The sequence below is a fragment of the Mastacembelus armatus genome, chromosome 10 (assembly GCF_900324485.2).
Source record: "Mastacembelus armatus chromosome 10, fMasArm1.2, whole genome shotgun sequence".
Classification (NCBI taxonomy): Eukaryota; Metazoa; Chordata; class Actinopteri; order Synbranchiformes; family Mastacembelidae; genus Mastacembelus; species Mastacembelus armatus.
In genome coordinates this window covers 9,828,605-9,850,714 of record NC_046642.1, presented here as the reverse complement: position 1 = coordinate 9,850,714, position 22,110 = coordinate 9,828,605, and the positions used below count along the sequence as shown (strand labels likewise).

Here is a 22,110-nt window from a genome sequence, read left to right as displayed (position 1 = left end):
TGTTGTAGTAATTTGCAGTGACATTTATAATAGCTTTTTTGTTTTCAAAGGTTCCAACGTCACGTTCACACATATCGTATACTTCCCGATGCAGACGGCCTTCTAGCAGTTCAGGTAAGTGCTCATCGCCACTGAATCCTGTACTCACAGCAAGTCAGATGGCATTTGGGAAATCAAACAATTGTTTGTTATTGCTTGTTATAAAGAGAACAAGAGCATGTCTGTGTTTCCTTTCTGTACATGCTCTGTTACAACTGCAGTAGTCTTGTTGTTTGAATGGCATGTCTACCATGTGGCCACATGCTTGCAGCATGAGCTCAGCAGCACAGAGGAGAAATTGTTTTTAGGTCTCAGATATTCCTACTCAACCCACGCACTGGATTATTTGGCTTATTTGTTATGTGTATGTATGGGGGTGTTTGTATTAGATAAAGTCTCTTGGATGTGTCAGAGTTTAAACCAATGATGCTATGTGTCTGTTTTTGATACTCTGAGCGGGGGGCCATTTAGTCGAAAACCTAAACAAAATTTTTATGAGAAAATAAAAACACACATTGGCAAAGAGTTTGCAAGCATGCACACACACATACACACACAAAGTGAGAGAGGTGAAAATTTTGAAACTACAAATCGTCTGTGCCTTGTTTTTTTTCATTTATTTTCTTTATATGTCTGCATATTAAAGTTCAATAACAACTTTAATAACAATTGTCTGGCAGTCATTTTTCAGCCTTTGACTTGGAAAAATCAAATGAAGACCTTAAACTGTTTCTATTTCAGTTGTTTTTCCACTGCCATAAATCTCCAGTGCGTATTTTCACTCACTGGATTTGCTCCACTAACTCACAAGTCGCATGCTTGCCTTCTTGTTTTTCCAAGACGACCATGGAGATATTTTAGGGCCCATTCTGTCTCTTGGTGTCTCTAATTCCTTTGCATTTTTTAAAAATTGCTTTTCAATGCATTGCTGTGGTAAATGAAATACTGTTTGAAGATTTTCTGGTAAAACAGGCAGGTATCTGAAGCCAAAAAATGGTTTCTATCTGCAAAATGAAAGGAAAAAAACTCTAGAGTGAGAGCACAGGAAAAGGCCTTGTTTGCTATTGTGGTCTAATGAGTACCATGGTGATTCTGTTCATTTGAGTGGTAGTCCTGTAAATAAACCCGCACAGCAGCTGCACACAGCATGTGTGTTTGTTTAATCTTAATTTGTACTGCCTTGAGGTCCACTGATTTGTAGTTGTGCAGGTTTTAGTGGAAATGTTTGAGGCTAGGCTTCATTGTGCTTGTAGCTTGAATGTGTGAACATATACAGGTAAAAACCTACTTACCATGCTTGTGGTTGAGGGGTGAGGAGGGGTGGGGTGGGGGGGGCTTTTTAAAATGACACAGGAATGCTGGACCACAGCAAAACATGACAGTCAGCTGCTGATGTGATGTCACCTCTGCTGTGGGGTGCAGGGCATAATTTTTATCACAGCAAAGCACCTGTAAATGCCTTGTCCCATCATGCAAATAAATACTTCTGCTTTGTTCTGTCAAGCAAGATTTCAGAAGAAACGCTGGGGGTTTAGGGGGTTCCTGTGTGAAAACACTATTCTCTCTCCTTATCTATCTATGTATAAAATGTTTCCTACACTGTATGTCTCTTACCATCTAAAGTACAGTTGTTTACAGTTTCTGAGGCTTTTCCAGTTTAGGTTTAATCCAATAAGAGACATGCAAACATGTTCATGTCATTTGCAGAGTGCCTACATACCCAATGATGCCTGTCTTTTGTATGTGCTTCGTAGACAACACAGGGGGTGCAGGTGAACTGTTTCCGGACACTGGAGGACTTGGTGTTGGGGTACCAGCATCCCCACAAAGGCCTTGTCACTCCTCTGCTCTACCCTGTTCCTCGAGATACAGACACAGGGGATGAGAGCTCAGGTAGGCCACTAACAGCTATCTTAAAAAAAAAAAACATTATCTTCAATACATGTCAAAATTTCATATAGCATATTGTGCATACCTTATAAAGTATTAATTGAAAGTTATGAATGTGTTATGTTTAATCTATGCATAGATGATGAGAAGCCGCCTCCCATTCCTGCCTCTGTCAATACAGTGGCCTTCACAGGACCACCAGCAAAACCAGCCCCCTACAGTCCGTTTTTGGATAAGTTGCAAGAGCTGAACACATCAAAGTAAGATTATTTAGCTTAAATGCAAAACGGTTATTATTGATGAAACTGGAATTCAAAGATATTCCCTGCTTTTCCGATCTATATTGTCTATGTTATGTTTAAGACCTACTTATTTTGAGTGTCAGACATATTAAATGACTATTGGATGTGAATTGATTTGTAGTGTGGCAATCAAGCATAGAGAAACCTGTTTAAGCACCTTATGTTTATTCCTTTTGATTTTTTTTTTTTTTTTTTTTTTGTGGGCCTAAATAGTGTTGTTACAGTATCTGTTTATCTATTCCTCAAATGTTTCCAAAAGGGTTCTTTCTGATCGCACAACCGAAATACCCTCCACAGTGTATAAAGTATTATAGTCAGAATTCTTCCTGTTTTGTCCTGTTTACAGTACTGCAGGTGAGGTGATTGGTCTGCTCAACAACTACCTCTTCAGTGAGCTGCCTCTTGACATTGAGAATGTTCATAAAGGGGCAACAACTCTATGCCACCTCAGGCGTACTCTGGGTAATGCCTGCCAGGGTCTGAACAGGTTTGTATCATTTCACTCTTAATGTTAACGACAACCTAAACTCTCACTATAAATGGACTGTTATATTAGGAACTAATACTGTATAATAGTATACTATACTACTGAATTCTTTGAGTGACCTGCACTAAGTTTTTAATTTCCAACAACAATTTTGGAAAATTTACATACATTGATGTATGATAATTAAATATGCATTTGTGCTACAGTGAGATTGACCTGACTCTCTCCAGTCTGGAAACCTTGGCCAAGGTCTTTGATCATCCCAGCTGCTCTTTAACACACTCCAAGGCTCAGGTATTTACAAGCCTTGTGATATGTTTTTTGCAAGCATTAACTATCAGTTAAATTTCGCAAATGGTAACCCAGAACTGAAGATTACAATACAAAGTATGTAAGATGAGAATCATTCATATACATCAAATAGTTAGACATGTCTTTGTCTTTTTAAGGGGCCAGAGATGGAGATAGACATGTTGTTGTGTAAGATTTCAGCTTTGGTGAGCCTTCTTTCTTCGCTGGAGAAAAAGGTATGTTTTTGTTTGCTAGTGTTTTTATTAAAAATGCAAACGTCCTTTCCTGAAAAAAATTTTATTACCTGTTGTGTTTTCATCTCTCCAGCCTTTCAACCCTATCATTGTTTTTAGCATATTTGCATACTTTAACTTTGTTGTATTGATCAGTTATCAGGAATGGGTTTGTCTTTTTTTAAAAAACGACAAACCTGTCATGGGTAACTCTAGATAAATTAAAACACCTCAAATCCTCTCCCTATGAAGGTATTAAAAGCACTACAAGATGCAGTGACCAACCACAATCTCGCAGCGCAGCCTAACCCACCCCCTCCTGAACCAGCACCCACCAATGTAACACCTGTAAAGAACCATGCCAGACAGGTGCCAGTCCACTCCTTTCAGGTAAATCAGGGTGACAAGCTACTTTCCCCAGCAACTTATAAAATTGTATAAATGGCTTCCTCTTCAGTTTCAATTTTGACTTTAAAAATATTTTTTAAAATAAAACATACAACTGGTCTTTGACTCATAAAATGCATTAACAGTTCATTTTCTTTCTAGGTAAAAATGGTGAGGTACGGCAGACAGATTGTTTCTGTGGATGTGGACACTGGAGTGCTGCTTTTTGACAGGAAGATTGGTTCATTTGGAATAGAGAGAGTCTCACATGACAGAAGTAAGACAGTATTTACTTTTTAGTGTATGTAACATTTCACTTGCTTGCATTTGTATTGTATACTTGTCTGTTTCCATTTTTTTTTTTGTGTATCAGTCCTTCAGATTGTCAAGCTCCAGAGCAGTCCAGCCAAGATACGCATGATAGTTGACAGCCACAACAATACACCATGGGAGATGACATTTGAGAGTGCACGGGTAAGACAAAATAGCAAGTTGTATTAATTACTGGAATCCATGGTTTCCTTTCCCATAATTCACTTAGTGGCTCTCATCTCTTTCAGAAACGTGACTCCTTCTGCACACTCCTCCAGCTGATGAAAACCAGGCACTCTCAGCTGAGTGAACCTGACCTGGTCTCTGTGTTTGTTGGTACCTGGAATATGGGTAACCATAATCTGTTTTACAGAAGACTCATTAATGTGCTGAAGCAGAAGGAGGAGGTTATTTTGGTGATTTGTTGTGTTGTTTTGTGTATACAGGTGCTTCCCCTCCTCCTCGAAGCCTGCAATCATGGGTGACCTGCTGTGGTTTGGGACATACTCTTGATGAATCGACCGCCTTGCTGCCTCATGACATCTATGCTTTGGGGACTCAGGAAAACCCTCAGGGGGAGAGAGAGTGGACAGAACATATCAAAGCAACCCTTCGCAGCTATGCTCACATTGACTTCAAACAAGTAATTCTCAGTTTCTCCATTGTTGTTCAACTTCGACTGTTGATTCTTATGTCTAAACAGGATGCGTTTTGCATATAGCTACCGTGAGGTGCTGAAGAAAAAAACAGAGATTTACATGCTCTATTATTAGAGCGAGTCAAGTAGAGCATAAGTTTGCTGAAAAGATACATTGTATGATCTGAGGAATTTCATTTCAAACTCTGTTATGCACCACTTTGAACTTATTTTAGCACTATTATTACTCATTATCTCTTAAAATAAAACGGCTCCAGAGATATACTCATTTTTTAACATTTGTGCTTAATTAATATTTCATTCTTCTGTATTGATTACATGCTCATTTAAAAGTGAAATGTGGTTTGGTTGTATGTGTTTAGTGTGAGGGACACCACATTTAAATCAGCAACATTTTTCAGCAGGAAGGAAAGTTGTGGTCTAGTGTAAATTTTTGATATTTTTTATCAGTGTTCTTGTGGAAATGTATTTGAAAATATAATTTCAGTTATACATTATCATTTTGATATATTTATTTGAAATGAAATGCTACAACTATGCTACAGACCTGGTTTGTTTTACAAAACAGTATTTGTTTTAGTGGCAGTTTTAACCTATATAGAAATGGTCAAATAATGTAGAATTGTGTGTTCTTTGATTGGGTTGTTATGTATTGTAATGTGGAGTAATGTCCTGTAGGTGGCAGTACAGTCCCTCTGGAACATGAGGCTGGCTGTGTTTGTGAAGCCGGAGCATGAGAGTCGCATCAGCCATGTCAACACAGCCAGTGTGAAGACAGGCTTGGGGAACACATTGGGTAGGCATCAGAAACACACGCAAACCAAATACAGAAAATGTATAACATCGTAGCTGACAGCCAAAAAAGTGCATGATTAATAGGAACAGAATGTATATTTCTGTTATTTCAGGAAACAAAGGAGCTGTTGGGATCTCATTCCTCTTCAATGGGACATCTTTTGGGTTTGTAAACTGCCACCTGACCTCTGGAAGTGAGAAGGTCTTGAGGTATGTTATGTATAAAACCATGTGTGTGATTTCATATTTCTTTTCTATGCTGTGTTAAAAATACATTTGTACCCTACAATGTTTGTAATGTTCAGGAGGAACCAGAACTTTGTGGACATCCTCAGGCTGCTTTCTCTGGGTGATAAACAGCTCAGCGTCTTTGACATAAGCCTACGATTCACTCACCTTTTCTGGTGTGGAGACCTCAACTACAGACTTGACTTGGACGTTCAGGTCAGTGGGGCAATCATTATTTCTTTATAACTCATTGCTCTTTTTAAATCATGCGCTCTGAATTAGCAACCCTTAAACACTGACTTAATGTTGTATGTACAACAGTCATGTTACTGTATTTTCTGGTCCTCATTGGTTCCAGGACATCCTGAAACATGTGTCTAAGAGGGAGTTTGAGGAGCTAATGTGTGCAGACCAGCTAACCCGAGAGAGACATAAGAGGAAGGCGTTTCTAAGTTTCAGTGGGTTTCATTTTACTGTTGGCCTTTGTTCTATACTGAAATTTATAAATATAATATCAGGCAATCATTGTATCATTAAATGGCAATTTTACAATTACAAAATAAATCATGAATAAATAAGTGCAGTGCCATTGATTTTACTTTTTTATTTCAACTTTTGCTTACCTCACTTTCCCCTTTTTCTCTGTTTATCACGGTTAAGACGAGGAGAAGATTGCATTTCCACCCACCTACCGGTATGAACGGGGCTCTAGAGACTGCTACTTATGGCAAAAGTACAAGACTTCAGGAGTGAGTCATGTAATCTTACACAAAGCCACCTCAGAAAAACAGGATGATGTGTAAAACCTCTTTCAAGTGCAGCACAGAGGATTCATACCCACAATAAATATACTCTGTACCTCTGAATAGCTTCTAAAAATATTAGGACACACACAAGCAGTACTGTGAAACTCTAGCAATGGCAGTATCAGTCTGCTGGTTAGTCCATCAACAAAGTATCTCAACAGCTACTGGATGGATTGTTGTGACATTTTGTACAGACATTCATGTTCCCCATAGAATATATTCTATAGATCTACAGTAAGTACAGCCTTGAAGAAGTTGCTGTGTTAATATCCTGCACATGAAGGTGCCTTATCATCAAAATAAAAAAAAACATTCTGTGTGCTGCTGTGCTTTCAGCCTGTAGATTTATTCAATTGTAGAATGTGATATAAAATATACATTACAACAAAAAGCATGTGACACATTTTTTTAAATATTTTGTGTGTAACTTATTAATTGGGCCTGTATGGATAGATGATTTTGACAGCGGCTCAGCTGTTGTGACCACTGAAATAGGAAGTTGTAGCCCACAGTCTAAAAATAGGACTGACAGGCACAACAGGAATGACATACCATTCACTGCATACTGTGTACATTGTTGATTTATACCTATATCTATTTCTGTAGGTGAGAGTCAATGTTCCATCATGGTGTGATAGGATACTGTGGAAGTCCTACCCAGAGACACACATCATCTGCACTGCATACGGTAACATCTGTAGAGTTTAAGCTTTAGGTAGAAAAGCTAAAAGTTAATAAGGCATAAACAAAACGCAGAGCAGCAAAGAAAGCTCTGTGTTGGAGATGTTGCATCGACAGAAAAATTGATGCAGCACTTCGGAAAAAGATCACTGTGGTCATGTTTTTCTTTGTGCTACTTTGGCAAATAAGAGTAATCATCAAAATGGATAACGGCCAACACCTACATCCTGGTATGTGGTCCATAAAGAAGCAGAGTCATTACCTCTCACTCAACCTGAGCATCTGTTGCTTACTAATCAAAACACAGGTACTGGGTAGTAGGAGAACAGCATTTTGTCTCCTAAATCACTCCTTTGGCATATCTTCTGAAATACTGCTGGCAGGTCATCTGACATACAGTGCTATTGCACAATTTTAGAGCTAAGGTCAAGGACAGAACAAAGTAATATGATGAATTTGTCTCCTACCAGGTTGCACGGACGACATCTTCACAAGTGACCACTCACCTGTTTTTGCCACGTTCCAAGTGGGAGTGACATCCCAGTTCAGCTCCAAAACAGGTGCTGTCATTGTTGTGGCACTGTGTACAAAATCAAATGGAATATGACAGTATCCCTTCATTAAGTGAATAGTATTGTTCTCTATTTGCCTGGCACAGATCCAAATACTAACACAGAAAGAGCCTGGATAGAGCTGGAAGGCATTGAGGCTATTGTGAAGACAGCAAGCAAGGCAAAATTCTTCATTGAATTTTATTCCTCTTGTATCGAAGGTATGAAAACATTTATTTATAAACCATTAGACAATCCAGGGCCAGAAATTCATACATATCTTTCTTTGCAGAGACACGACGGTCAAGTGAGAATGACTCACAGAGCTGCGATGTTCCGGGTTTTCTCAAACTAGGCTGGTCTTTCAAACAACTACCACAGGTTAGAGACTCAAGTCTATTTGGATAAATTTGAAAATACTGTTTTTCAAAATGCTAATTAGTGATTTGTTTGTATCTGTTAAAGCTTCTCCCAGTCACGTCCAACATGGAGTATCTTCAGGATCAGCACCTGCTGTTGTCTGTCAAGTCATGTGATGGGTTTGAGTCGTATGGTAAGTCACAGGACAAATTCATTTTTATTCTTGTTTTGAGACACTAAATTGAGTGTTTTAACTATAACATGGCTCCAAATCAAATGCAAGCAACCTCCAAGTAGTTGAGCTACACTCTGTCCACACCTTAGGAAACTGTCCCCAAGTGTAAGGAAGTTATGCTGAAAATTAAATATCTGTATGGATCATTTGCACTCTACACTTTTGCTGTGTGTCATGGTGAAATGCCCTGTCGATCTAATCAATATTCTTTAAAATATCTTTTTATAGGTGAATGCTGTGTGGCTCTGCACTCACTCGCTAATGCATCAAAGCAGTTTGAGACATTTTTGAGTCACCGAGGCGAGGAGATGGGCTCCATAAGAGGATGGGTCAGGGTCCATGTGCCCAAAGATAAGCGAGAAAAGCGGGAGAAGATCTATGGTGGGTCAACCGGAACTGCTCCTTTCCTTGTCTCTGCCTTGCTTGCACTATCACTTCCCACTAAACTTTCTTCTCCACTGTCACTGGGTTCTTTCACTCTCCTGTGAGTCTCACAGTGCTTCCTCTATTTGGTTCCTCAATGATCCCTGGCTTGGCTTTACACTTGCTGGTATCTATCGACCGCTTCCTCTTTTGGCTCCTGGTTGACTGACCCTGACCAGATGCATCCTGAGACACTGAAAAAGGACAGATGGGTATTATGTCACCAGGTCAGGCACCAAAACAACACACACAAACACCACCATGCTCAGTGATTGAAAACTGACATAGCCTTTGCTCCTACATGCACCACACAAACTTTGCCAACTACAAAATATTTTGTTAATTTCCTGTGATTTTACTTTTTTCTGTTTTTAGAGTGGCTCTGTTTTGAGAAAGATGATAAAGGTCATGGGAAGCGACACATGTCTCCTGCAACTGCACATGTCCCAGCAAACAGGTGAGGACCTCTGGGTTTTTTGAGCATGAGTATAAAGCCACAGAAACCCTTCAGCTCTCAAACAAAGGTTCTGTGGAGCTCTGTGAACAGTGTATCCAATTCTCATCAATAATGATGTCAAAATCACATACCCTCTTTTCCAGAAGTAATGTTTTCTTTTGGTGATTAACATGCTACGTTTATCCACAATACTACAAACAATATTATGCTCATAGATAGATTTGCTCTCCATTGAATACTTTTATTGAAATATATATATATATTCCCTATCATCATTCATGCCATATCATATCATCATTCCCTATCAAAATTTGTGAGTCTGGATCAAACTTCTACAACTACACTGGTCAGTCAAATCCATGCAAGCAGACATTCCTTGGAGTATGTAAGGCAAAGTGAAAGCCATATTACTACTGATTTCCTTGTGACCCATGAATGTATTACTTAGGCTAGACTTCCTAGATACTATTTCCTCTTCTTGTCACACGGCAATGGATGTCACTGCAGACCTTTTTTTTCCAGCACACTGCCAGTTTAGTTCTGAACTTTTGCAATACTATTGATGATATGAAAACTCTTGTGAAGAATGTGTGTGAGTATTAAAGACATTTATTTCTACAATATGTAGATCTGTTGGCAAAATTCAAGGCTTGTATATTCATTTTAGGTCCTCTGCAGTTCCTCTCAAACATACTCCAAGCAGCTACACCAATCCTGCCTACTTCATCTTCGAAGGTGTGCCAGTGCCACGCAGGGTTGAGGAGGTTCTACCCCAGCGAAGGGACCCTAAGGTGATCTGGTCTGGGAACGAGGCCTTGCAGCTTCCAAAAATCTCAGGACACAAGGGCTTCGACAAGAGATGTCGTAGATCTGACTTTACAGAGATTGAAATTCCAGTCATTTTGCCCCAATACCCTCCAAACAGTGACCTTCATACACCCCAAACCAACTCCTCCTATCAACTTTTCCCAGCTAAAAACCAGTCTCCCATACCTTCACCCTCAAGCAACGCCCTCTCACAGTGTCAGCAACAGACATCACAACCAAGAGACAGATACCAATGTAAAAATATTGGTCAGGACTCAATTTCGCCTGAGAAGAACCTGAGGAACTTGTACATGAATCACTCGGCAATAATCAGGGAAAAAGCCCGAAGGGATCAGCATCAGCCTCTCCCAGAAAGGACCAATCCTATCCAGGCAGCCAAGGCACCGTTAGCTTTCCCCCACACCCCCACACACTTAGCACACTGTGAGGCCTTTGCTCCCTGGATAGTGGAGCCTCCTGGGCCTACTGGGGACAACTCCCTCACTGCTTTACAAATTGCAAAGTCCCTCAGTGAAATGGACTTCTTCCCCACAAAGCAGAGAAGACCGTCAATACCCAACCAGAGGCTAGGTTATAGAAATGGCCCTTCCATGCATGGTGAGAGAGGCTACCGCTGGGAGAAAGAGGTATGACACTGCTTTCATAGAGCGTTTTTAAAAATATGACTGCAAGTTGTATATAAGAATTATGTTTGCTTTATCCCAATGCAGGTGTCTGTCCTCCAAGGTGCACCAGAGACTGTACGGGAGCTTCTCAGTACTCTGGGTCTTCAGAAATACACCCTTGGACTTAGTCTCAATGGCTGGGATGATCTGGATTATTTCAGGTAAAATTATTCTCAGTATCTCTAAGCTTTGAGTTCATTACTACACCTTATTAACAAAAAAAAAAAAAAAAAAAATCACGTGAGTTCAGACATGCATTGAGCAACCCTCACAACTGTGTTTGACAGAGATAACATAAATTTAGGAAATAATTTATACAAATCAAAACAACATACAATTCAAAAGAGAGGAAAATAACTTTTGCAAGACTATTTTGCAGTATTAAATGTAACATGACGCTATCACCATCAAAACCTCATGCTATTTTACACCACTGACTGCCCTGTTTAGTTTTTGTCAAACATATTGTTTGGTTTCTGCTTCACAGAATTGGATGCACAGAAATAAAACACTTAAACCACTAAAACTAGAATAAAAATTTAGATGGCTATATAAGAGTATCAGGAAACACTGAGTTTTAGTAACTAGGTCATATCAATATCATTTTGTGGTATGCGGCCGAAAGTTGCGGGTTTGAGTCTCAGGACCGGCAGGAATTGTCTATGGGGCGGAGTGAATAGTCAGCGCTCTGTCCACTTTCAATACCACGTCTGAGGTGAGACTCTTGAGCAAGGCACCAGATCCCCAGTTGCTTCCCGGGCGCCGCGGCGATGGCTGCCCACTGCTCCAAGTGTGTGTTCATGGTGTGTGTTCACTGCTGTGTGTGCACTTTGGGATGGGTTAAATGCAAAGCACAAATTCCGTGTATGGGTCACCATACTTGGCTACACAAGTCACTTTCACTTTTCACTTTCATTGTACATTTGAGCATGTGCATGTTGACAGACAGACTTACAATATGAAGTAGTCCGTAAGGTAGTATAGTAGAAATGGATCTTTATTTTTCCATAAAGATGTTGACACTGTCTGCATTTAGAAACTATTATCTGACTATATACAACATCAGTCAAAGGTTTGGACACACTTTACCATTGAATTCAATGAGAAAGTGGGTCCAAACTTTTGACTGGTACTGTAGTTGTAAATGTTATGAAGTAGAAAATGAGTGATATTAGTCAAGTTTGATTCAATGCCATTTCTTGTCTCTACAGTGGCATCACCGAGGAGGATCTACAAGCTGCGGGTGTGATGAATCCTTCACACAGACGCAAGATCCTCGAAAACCTGCCCAGGAACTGGAACTGACATAAAGAGATGAAAAGCACTGAGCCTCATGGTCTCCTCAATTGAAACTGGAAGAACTGTTAGAACTGAGATTTGAAAAGAAAGATGCATCATATCAGCTGGACCTTAACACAACCCTACCATCTTTTCATTTACTTGATCAATACTGTAACAATAGTTTGTCTATGTCAACACAGCAAAGGGACATAGCACAGTCTGTCTGACTCATCTATCCATATTGACAGGTAATGAAAGAGCTGCGTGGTAGAAATGGAAAGCTGTAATATGTATTTCCAGCTACTGCCACGTACACAAATATTGATTATACCATCAAGGTCTCATTGATTTTGTTTTAAGTGATTTTTAAATCATTATAAAAATATAATCTTTCAATTTCCAATGTTCATTCACGGTTAGTGTTTACCATTCTCCTTCATCCCTTCTACTGTGTGCTCTCCATTACGCTGCTATTATTGAGCCTGGATCTGAGCTTGTAAAAGCCTCTATTAAACCTATGGAGCATAAAATCCATAAATGTACATATATAATGGAACATCATCTGTAAATTTGGTATATAATGACCTGCCACATCTCGTTTTGTTAACTGTTGCTATCAAGGCACTTAATCAGAACCTACGTCCAATGTGCATATTTTACGGCACCTTTATAACCTAAAGCCTATAAAGACACTCTTGACTGTCACTAAGCAGTCTCAAGTGCCGTTTCATGCTGCCAAGAAGGAGCAGAAAAAGAGAAATCGCCTCTTTATGTCGACTCCATTTCAGTGTTCGCACATCTTCACATTATCCTGCTCATTTGTTGTTTAATGTCACCCAGAGATGAGTTGTAGCCTATTTAAGGGTCCAGTGTTTAAACAGGCAACATATCCTTTTAGCAGAGAGTTTGTAAAATCAAATATACAACAAAAACATTTTTTTTTTGTTTGACCACAAGAATTCTCTTAAATTTCCATTCTCAGTGTGTGAGCGTCTGTGTATTTGCTTGTAGCATTCAGTTGTGGTAGTTACTTATTACGGCATGACCAAACACATCCCTGGACAGCAGGCTTGTGTCACTGACCTCTGAATGCTTTCCTGGCTGTTTTCACCCAGGATTTGTTTTGGCATCATCACACTCCTAAAAGTTAAATTGAAAGAGGGTTTAAATTGACTGACATGCAGTAGATGGTTTCTGATAATGTAAAAACATGTTATTAAATGAGTGTGGAGCTATTTGTTCAAAAAATGTGTGTGTAGGTACGATAAAGCTTGAGACAAAAAACAGGAGAGGTCGATTTGGGGGGAAAAAAAAATCCATATTTACTCAAAAATGAGTTCAATCTTTCACTTCATTCTTTATTATCTGTCATGTATGTTTGATAAATACAAAGCTTCAGCTGTCAGCTGCTAGGATTAACTTAAAGGAGTGTCCCATAGTTGCCCAAATTCTGTGCCAGAGAGAAAACAGTGAGACACATAACTACACAAACCAGATAAAACATGTTAATTAGTGAGCTTTAAAAGTTCTGGTAAATGGAATTTGTTCCTTGCACAGGGCTGGACTAGCTGTTTCCTGCTGTTTTCAGTCTTCGTGCTAAGCTAAGTTAACACATTGCTGGCAGCAGCTGCATATTTACCTTACAAACATGGGAGTGGTATTGATGTTCATCTAACTCTTGGCAAGAAACCAAATACGTGTATTTTCCAAAATGTTGAATATTTCCTTTAACAACTGACGAATCCATTGATGATAAAGTGGATTTGTTTGTTTGTCTGTGAGGTTCTGGAAATCTATCCGTGCTCTCTGAATGGAGATCTGACAAACAGCGGACTCATAGTCCAGGCATACAAGCCACAGAAACACATCCAGCTACACAAACAGAGTAACTCACACTGAGGCTGATGACCTGTTCCCACAGAGACACACATTAGCACCCATCTGACCCAGACACACACACACACACACACACTCAGGTCGCCACTGTCTATGAATAGGGTGAGGGGGTCAATTTCCATATGTGAAAGATATGTTTTAAATTTCATTTTTACTTTTACTAACCATCAAGATTCAAACTCTTAAATGTTTTAAAATGTATCTCAAATCAAGAGGTCTCTGGTGTTCAGTCTAAAAAACAAACTGGAAAATACAATTAAAGTGTAACTGTTTTTTTTTTTTTTTTTTTTTAGTCAAAGCAGGATTAACTTCAGCTGTCCAGTCATCTGTCTTGAAGTAGATAAAAAAAAAAATTAAAAAAAAAACTAATTCAAACCAAATATGTTTATAGTCTTTGACTTATTGGAATGTATATTATCTCATTTGCAAGTGTGGGTCAATCAAGCTTTAGTTTTTGGTAACTTATTAAGTGAAGGACCTCACCTCACCTCAGTTTATTGTCCGTCACTGACAACAGCATTGCTCATCGTGTCTACTTTTATTCCTTTATGATCAGACTTTATAACTCCACACCTTATCACATGAATCTTACAGAAAACCCTGAAATGACAAAGATTACTGAGGTGACAAACCTGTTACTGTATAAGGCCAGTCAATTCAGAAAGCTGGGAGCTTTTTAAAAATGCAGTCATGAAACCAGCTCTCATGAGGACCAGCCCAGGAAAGGAAGACCATGATTTTGCTGCAGAGGTTATGTTCATTAGAGTTTCCTGCCTCAGAAATTGCCAGTAAACGGCACCTCTGCCTACTGCCCACGTCAGTGTTTCCCAGAATCCCAAAAATTCTCTGTTTTGGAGGAGAGTCAGGCCTTCCTGCTGAAATTGCTTCAAAGAAACCACTAATGAGAGAGACAGATAAGGAGATAAATGCTTGGGGCAAGAAATACTAGGACACAGATAACATGCACGACTACTGCAATATTCAGCAACACCCCATCTGATCTGGTCTGAGCGCAGTGGGACCATCATGTGTTTTTGAAACAGAAACGACCCAAAACAAAGCTCCAGTCTATGGAGGGGCTATCTGACCAAGGAGGAGGACTGAGAGCATGGCCTCCACAGTCACGTAAACCTAAACCAAACTAAATTTGGGTTCAGCTGGACTGCAGTATAAAGGGAAAGCAGCCAACAGGTGCTCAGCATATGTGGGAACTCTTTTAACAGCATTCCTGGCCACAACATCATAAAACTGTTTGAGGCAAAGCCAAGGGTTGTGCTGTTATCAAAGCAAAAGGTGGCCAAAAGCCTATTTTTCTGCTTTCATGCTTTTTTTTGCATAGGCTACAGAATTTGTGTGTCAGTGAGACATATGCCAAAATATAAATACAAAAAACAACATGGAGAGAGTAAAGTAGGTGCAAACCATAAAAAGGAGATGAAAGAGGAAAATCCTGATCCTGATCCTGAACCAGCCCAGGAGTCAGCTGATAGAGAAGCTACACAGACCAGGAGGCAGAAAACTATTCTGGTTTATCTCACTGGTATTTCAGTCCTCAACCAGGACCAGTCTAGGTCAACACACAATATGAGAGCCCAGATTAAAGTAACTGGCAGATGTACTAAAACACAGTCCAACACTAACCACTATATTCATTTGTCTTCTTACACTGATTAAAGGGTGTTTAGGGGTGAAATGCTTGTGCTGCTGCTGCTGATGCTGATTTTCTATTTATATGTTAAACCATTCTCAGTATTCTCAGTGTCTGAGGTCAGGTATGTTGATCTACCCTGTTTTTACCACATCAGCCAGGTACTGAGCAATTCAATTATATCACCGTATAGTTAAACAGTATCAACATGCCTCTTGTTTGGAGGGAATTTAAATACACTGAAGAGAATAATGTAGCTGATAAAAAAAACAACTTTACACATGATATTACAGTGGCCCAACTGCTTTTAGCAGTAAAAAGTATTGGTGTTGGTATTACTGGTGATCCTGGCCCTGGATATATCGGCACTGGTATCACCCAGCCCTGGTAGTGAGAGTAAAGTACTCCTCATGTGTCAGGCAGGGTGTTATCTTGTGGGTAGAAATTTACTGTTGCGGCTAAATGGAGTCCAGACTGTGCTGAGTGAAACCAGTCAGTGTTCAGTCTGGTAGTTTGCCTCTCATCATACATTACGCAAACAGCATGGATTGCGTAAATTAACCGTGGCAGCAGTTTTATGTGGTTCAGAAAAGTGAAAGTGACTTATAGGCCTACCGAAGACGTCTCTGGGCGGCAGCTCAGAAATGTGACTTCCCATTTCAGCCATATAGAGCGTACCCTCCATGACTCCTGAGCTCAGTGCGCGGCGCTGCCATGGACTCCAACGCGGCTCTTACGGGGAAATAGTGCGTCTGGTTTGGGCGAAACAGGGACGAACAAGAAGACTGAGTGTGGAAAGCAGCTATAGAACTCGGCTAAAAGGTGAAACTAATCAATCTGGACCGCTTCTTCCTGCAAGACCAGCCTGAGACCAGCACCTTTTTCATTTTAAGGATCCCGCTGGAGGTGAGTAGTTTGGATAGCTCGGTGCTTAATGTTACTGTGAGACAGGAAAACAGCGACATTCTGTGCAGAAGCTGGTGTTGACCACTTTGGGGAAACTTGCCAGATGTGGATGCAGTTATGTGGTCAAAGTGCGCTGGACAGTAATGGAAGCAAGCGCTGTTCGTGTGTTAAGAGTAACACAACAGCTATACCACTGTTTTACTACAGTGTTTGTATTTTAGTACTGCTTTACACTTCACTACATTTCAGAGTGAAATCCTGCAGGTACTCCAACATTTATTTGAGAGCTACTTGATTTGTTAAATATTTAAATTATTATTATTATTATTATTATTATTATAAATAATAATAATAATTGTGAATGGAGCCATCCTCCTATGAATGTTTTTACTTTTCATCTAAGTCTATGTAAGTTAAAGAAAAGTTAAACAAAAAAGTTAAAAAAAAAACAAACAAAACACTACTTTTACACTAGAAAGGATCTGATTATTTCTTCTGCCACTGTTTAACATCAACTGAAACATTTGGTCAAATCAGTAAATTATTCTTTGACCTGAAACTAACAATTTTTCCTCATTATCGATGAATTTGCAGGTTATTTTCTTGACTGGTCATTTGAAACCTGTGAAAAATGCCACAGTTTCCTAGAGCCCAGGGTTTAAACCCAGAGATCCAGATGAAATTAAAAAGAGAAGTTGGAAGCAGAAAATGGTCTGAATAATGTAAAAGTCTTAATGTCTCAGTATTTATTCTTCCTTCCAAGGTTTTGTCAAATGTTGGCTTAAAGGAGATGTGCTGAGAAGTCCCGTCAGTATGGAAACAGCCGTCCGCAGCCCTGGAACAGCCAACGAGTCGACATTGTTCACCTCTATCTTTAACTCTAGCTGTCGCTTTGATGAGGAGTTTAAATACATCTTACTGCCTGTGTCCTACAGTCTGGTGTTTGTGGTTGGCTTCGTGCTCAATGCTACAGCTTTATGGATATTCTTAAAGATGCGTCCGTGGAACCCCAGTATGGTGTACATGTTCCACCTTGCCCTGTCTGACTTCCTGTACGTCATCTCCCTGCCCACCCTCATCTACTACTACGCCAACCGCAGCCACTGGCCCTTTGGAGTGGCTGCCTGCAAAATAGTGCGCTTCCTCTTCTATGCCAACCTATACTGCAGCATCCTGTTCCTCACCTGCATCAGCGTGCACCGTTATCTGGGCATCTGCCACCCCCTTAAGGCGCTGACCCTGGTGAAGTCCCGCCATGCCCACCTGGTGTGTGGCTTGGTGTGGGTTGTGGTGACTGTGTGCCTGGTGCCGAACCTCATCTTTGTCACCACCTCCAGGAGGGACAATGACACCCTGTGTCATGACACAACCAACCAAGAGTCCTTTGAGGAGTACGTGGACTACAGCTCTGTTGTCATGGTGCTCCTATTTGGCATCCCGTTCATGGTCATAATGGTGTGTTACTGCCTGATGGCACGGGCTCTGTGCCAGCCCAGGCATTTATTAGGTGTGAACCAGCAAAGTGCCGCCTCACGTCAAAAGTCCATCAAGCTCATCATCGTGGTGTTGGTGGTGTTTGCTGTGAGCTTTGTCCCATTTCACATCACACGGACCCTCTACTACACCTCTCGTGTGTTAAATCTTAACTGCAAATTCCTCAACATTGTCAACTTTACCTACAAAATCACCAGGCCGCTGGCCAGTGTCAACAGCTGCATTGACCCAGTTCTGTATTTCCTAGCTGGGGATCACTACCGCTCCAAAATGATGTCTATTCTGACAGGAAAAAGAAGGACGCCAAACAGCCAAACACATGACCAGGCACAGATGAACAACAACCGTGGCATCACTCTGACCTATAAGAACACAGCCCTTAATGCCAGGGGAGAGCTGGGGACATAGTGAGAAATACATGTTCAGAAGCACATGATCTACTTTAACTTTGGGCTGTGAGAGATTTGGAAGAGAACTAGTTTACTGTAATATTGACCCTGTATACATTTACATAATCACACGTCTGTAATGCCTGTGTTTTTGTTTCAGTTCTATGTTTCTATGTTTGTGAAATGAAGCTCAAGTGGAGGTGGAAAGGAGTCTGTAGCCTTTCCTTAGCAAACAGTCTCCTGCTACAAAAGGATAAATACACAAAGCTCAGTATGCAATAGACAGTCTTTTCTGTTGTACAGTGTTTTTCTTTGTGGGAATATGGTGCCTATGAAAGAGAAAAGTTGTATTTTCAAACTGTGTGAGGTGCATTCAAGTGGTTAAATCATAGATGGGTTGGGCAGTGAATTATTGTCATGTTCACCTTAGAATTGACACTCACTGACATAAATATTAAAGTTTATATCTGACAAAAAAATGACATATACTCTAGTTATTGTCTGAGAAATGAGACAGTCATGAAACAGTCCTTCCTGTTTTAGCAATAGTCTGCATGTCATCCAAAGACTGCAACCGAAGCTGGTGCACCTCCTCTTCCCAGCTGTTTTAATCCTTCAGCTTTCACAGCTGTTGTTTGCTCAACTGTGGAAGAAAAGATGGGAGGTTGATCTGGACAAGACATATCTTTTCAGTCTGTCCAAACCTCATTAGAGGGATAAGGGATTTTCCTGTTTCCCCTTTTACCTTTGGGATCGATACATGGGCTTGAAAGAGCTTTGTGTATGAGTAATGTTAAACTCCTTGATAGTTTAGCAGGATGTGAAGGTATCATTGAGAAGTTAGCCAACCCCAGCTGCTGTGACTTGGGTTCAAACAGCACAGGTGATATTTGGGAAGTGAAAGCAGAATAAAAAAAAACAGCAAGATATTTTTCATTTGAAATCTACCATCAGCTGTGAGACAGCTAAAAAAAAAAAAAAAACCAAGCAAAAATAAAACACTACAGTACTTGTTATGAAGGTTGGATTGTGTACCACCTCCACATCCTATTCAGCAACAGGAACATTATGATCACTCCTTTTAGGATAAGGGTTGCTGATTAAATAAGCACTGTCAATAATGAAACAACCAGACTTATACTCCCAAACATAAAACTCATCCACTGGATCAGGATGTTTCCTTTGTAATTTTCCCTAAAGTCACTTTAAAAAAAAAACCAACAGTATTTCCAAACTATATAACACGTTCTGTTTCCGCTTGTGTTACACTGCTCCATTGAAGCTACGGTCCAGACCATAGATTTTTTTTTTGACAATTACACATTTTTCATTCTTCAGTCTCATTGAATTTGAAATAATAGGTTTAAATTAAAGTGCCAAGTCCCAGTTTCAATTTGCCTAGGCGACATTCATCATAGAAAGCGCAGTGTAGGAGCTATAGCCTTTACACCTTATAGAGTGGAAATGGCAGGAGTTCAAAAGTAACTGGACACTCAGCTACTCAGTTGACATATGGTTCACGGTTGATTTGTCAGTTAGATAAGGGTGGAGACAATTTGAGGAGGAAAGAGATGGCCATACATGCAAAGATAATAATGAGGCTGACAAAAGCAAACACTGATCAGAGAGATATCAAAGGTAGTTAGGGTAGCATGATCAACAGTTTGCATTTTAAGGTGCACGGGACCAAGCAGGGAAGAAAAACCTCTTTATACCCAATTATGAAATCAGGAAAGCTCTTGAGGATGTAGGTATATATGTTTCCTTTCCTTCCTCTGAAGATTCAGCAGAAATTGCAAACCCCTGATAAGTAACACAAAAAGAGAAGTTTAGGTTGTATTTCCCAAAATGTTCAAAAAGAAACTGAAAGAGTTGTGAAATAAAGTTCTAAGAAACAATAACCCACTTCCATCAAAACGAAAACAAAGGAGCAATATCATGATCCAACCGCAGCTTTTCTGTCTGATGTGCTGGTGCTGTTGGGGCTTGGTCATGTATGGCTTTGGCACACGGGGATTTAATGATCTTGCTGCTGTAAGAAGCATCAGGTTGAATGCAGAGGCATAGGGGGGGAGCAGTGTTGCATGCTTCAAAACGACATTGCATCCTTCAGCAGGACAACAATCCCAAACAAAGAGCTTTTCATTGTGAAGAGGTGGAAAACCCTCAGCTGCCTGGGTCAGTCACCTGAGCCCAGTCGGATTATTAAAGCTATGGAGACTTGGCACTTTGATGCAGCAACCAGTGTTTTATTTCAACATAAATGAGCCTGAAAAAACTGTCACTGCCCAAACGCGTTACACTTGTCTTGACTGTTGATTTACAGCAGCCCATTCCATCAGAATAGGTTGGATATATAATGAATCTGAAGATGTGCTTGATGTCTTCTGTATCTTTGCAAACTATTTCAGGAATTTAAAATAAAGTCATTCATTATGAAGTTAAAGAATGGCTGAATCTCTTTCAGAAAGTTTCATCAGTGCAAACAGTTTCTTTTACCAGCATCTTTATTTGGGACCTTTTTCAAATTCTTAGTGTCTAAAACTAACACACAAGATCTCTTAACTTTGACACATCTGACTTGTTTCACTGACTTGTGGTGATGCGGCTCATGTGCTGCTGTTGTGTAAACCTCCTAGCGCCTCCTTGTGGTCGCAGTGTGCCGGGAAGTTGCACTCAGTATCCGGTCATGGAGAGTTCAGCTCAGCTCAGCTCCTCAGTCGTTGAGTTCCCCCCCATATGTTCCCCCTGCAGCCTACTACATTCGCCTGTGACACGGTAAGAGAGTCAGGACATTCACCCTGATAGAAGCGTGTTTACGTACAATTCAAACTTTCATCAACAAAAGATGAAACAAACAAACAAACATGCAGCGCAGGCCACGTGTTGCAAACATTTCCAGTGGCAACAAATCTTAATGTTGAAACACATTAGTTTTGCCTCAGTATAGTCGATGTACAGAGGCTTCAGTCAAACATGTTGTAGGCCGTGACTGTGAGCTCTCAGATTCGGATAAAACACAGCGAACATAATTAAATATACCGAGAAAAGCAGAGGAATCTAAGCACAAGTCACGTTTTGTATTGTTTGTCCATGTGATCTCCGCCATAACTTGTGCAGAGGAGACGATGAATGATCATTCTGGGTAAATTGCACCTTTTGAGTTTGCATTGTTGACGCACACGCCGTGCCCTTTACGCATTGATCTCAGAAAAAAAAAAGTCTGCAGTGTTGCTTCTTGAAATTCTCCTCCAAGGATGAATAGGCTCCTCTCTGGTTTGAACAGTACAGAGCTAAATTACATCTTTTGGTGATTTTCGTGTTTCACGCTGAATGAGAATAGGCCTCCTCTCTAGGCCTCCACCACTGTTGGCTTCAGATGCAACACATCTGAGATAAATAGAGTAGCTGATTTTCTTAGTTTACAGTAATCTGATATTATAGGGGCACGTCTTTCCCCCCTCCTGACTGCTGGAAACGTCTTAGATAATTACCTCTCTATGCATCAACATCGTTAGACATCTTTGTTTCAATCCTGCTCACTTTATGCGCCTGGTTCCCCTTCAGGAGGCGTGTTTTGTTACATCAAATCAAATATTGATCTAAATGATTTACATTATGAAGTCATGCTGTCAGGATAGGCTGGTATAGCAAAAGTTAACGGCGTAATTTGTGTTAAAGGGAGTTTTATTTTGATAGGCTGCTGTTGTTTTAAAGGGGGTGAATTATATTGTTTGTGGGACAGTGCCACGTATATTCACGCGTCTTAAATCATTTTAAAATGTTATTTGTAGATAAATGAAGAAAAATCCACGTTGCGTTCAATGACCGCGTAGGAGGGCGATATTTAAATTGCCAAATTAGCTGA

At 40.2% G+C, this 22,110-nt stretch overlaps 2 protein-coding genes across 2 annotated transcripts in view; both read left to right on the top strand.

Moving 5' to 3' along the window:
* inppl1b (inositol polyphosphate phosphatase-like 1b) overlaps positions 1-14,050 on the top strand; it is a 28,145-nt gene extending 14,095 nt beyond the window's left edge. Inside the window, exons 4-29 of the mRNA XM_026330809.2 lie at positions 51-114; positions 1,794-1,932; positions 2,069-2,189; positions 2,578-2,718; positions 2,925-3,012; positions 3,168-3,245; positions 3,495-3,632; positions 3,792-3,906; positions 4,003-4,103; positions 4,190-4,292; positions 4,388-4,584; positions 5,278-5,395; positions 5,508-5,604; positions 5,700-5,838; positions 5,981-6,080; positions 6,283-6,371; positions 7,035-7,116; positions 7,580-7,669; positions 7,768-7,881; positions 7,953-8,041; positions 8,126-8,213; positions 8,484-8,636; positions 9,054-9,135; positions 9,803-10,589; positions 10,674-10,789; positions 11,840-14,050. Coding sequence (XP_026186594.1) covers positions 51-114; positions 1,794-1,932; positions 2,069-2,189; positions 2,578-2,718; positions 2,925-3,012; positions 3,168-3,245; positions 3,495-3,632; positions 3,792-3,906; positions 4,003-4,103; positions 4,190-4,292; positions 4,388-4,584; positions 5,278-5,395; positions 5,508-5,604; positions 5,700-5,838; positions 5,981-6,080; positions 6,283-6,371; positions 7,035-7,116; positions 7,580-7,669; positions 7,768-7,881; positions 7,953-8,041; positions 8,126-8,213; positions 8,484-8,636; positions 9,054-9,135; positions 9,803-10,589; positions 10,674-10,789; positions 11,840-11,933 — 3,523 coding nt within the window. The 3' untranslated portion in view covers positions 11,934-14,050. The remainder of the gene's footprint in view (positions 1-50; positions 115-1,793; positions 1,933-2,068; positions 2,190-2,577; positions 2,719-2,924; positions 3,013-3,167; positions 3,246-3,494; positions 3,633-3,791; positions 3,907-4,002; positions 4,104-4,189; positions 4,293-4,387; positions 4,585-5,277; positions 5,396-5,507; positions 5,605-5,699; positions 5,839-5,980; positions 6,081-6,282; positions 6,372-7,034; positions 7,117-7,579; positions 7,670-7,767; positions 7,882-7,952; positions 8,042-8,125; positions 8,214-8,483; positions 8,637-9,053; positions 9,136-9,802; positions 10,590-10,673; positions 10,790-11,839) is intronic.
* Positions 14,051-15,909: 1,859 nt separating this feature from the next.
* On the top strand, positions 15,910-18,724 carry LOC113144939 (P2Y purinoceptor 4). Its single transcript, XM_026331270.2, has 2 exons — positions 15,910-16,359; positions 17,123-18,724. Exon 2 carries the CDS (start codon positions 17,173-17,175, stop codon positions 18,259-18,261), a length of 1,089 nt encoding a protein of 362 aa, XP_026187055.1. The 5' UTR covers positions 15,910-16,359; positions 17,123-17,172; the 3' UTR covers positions 18,262-18,724.
* The last annotated feature ends 3,386 nt before the right edge of the window (positions 18,725-22,110 follow it).

Excerpts from the sequence above, each read along its gene's own strand:
- LOC113144939 (XM_026331270.2), top strand. The coding sequence starts at position 17,173 with ATGGAAACAGCCGTCCGCAGCCCTGGAACAGCCAACGAGTCGACATTG.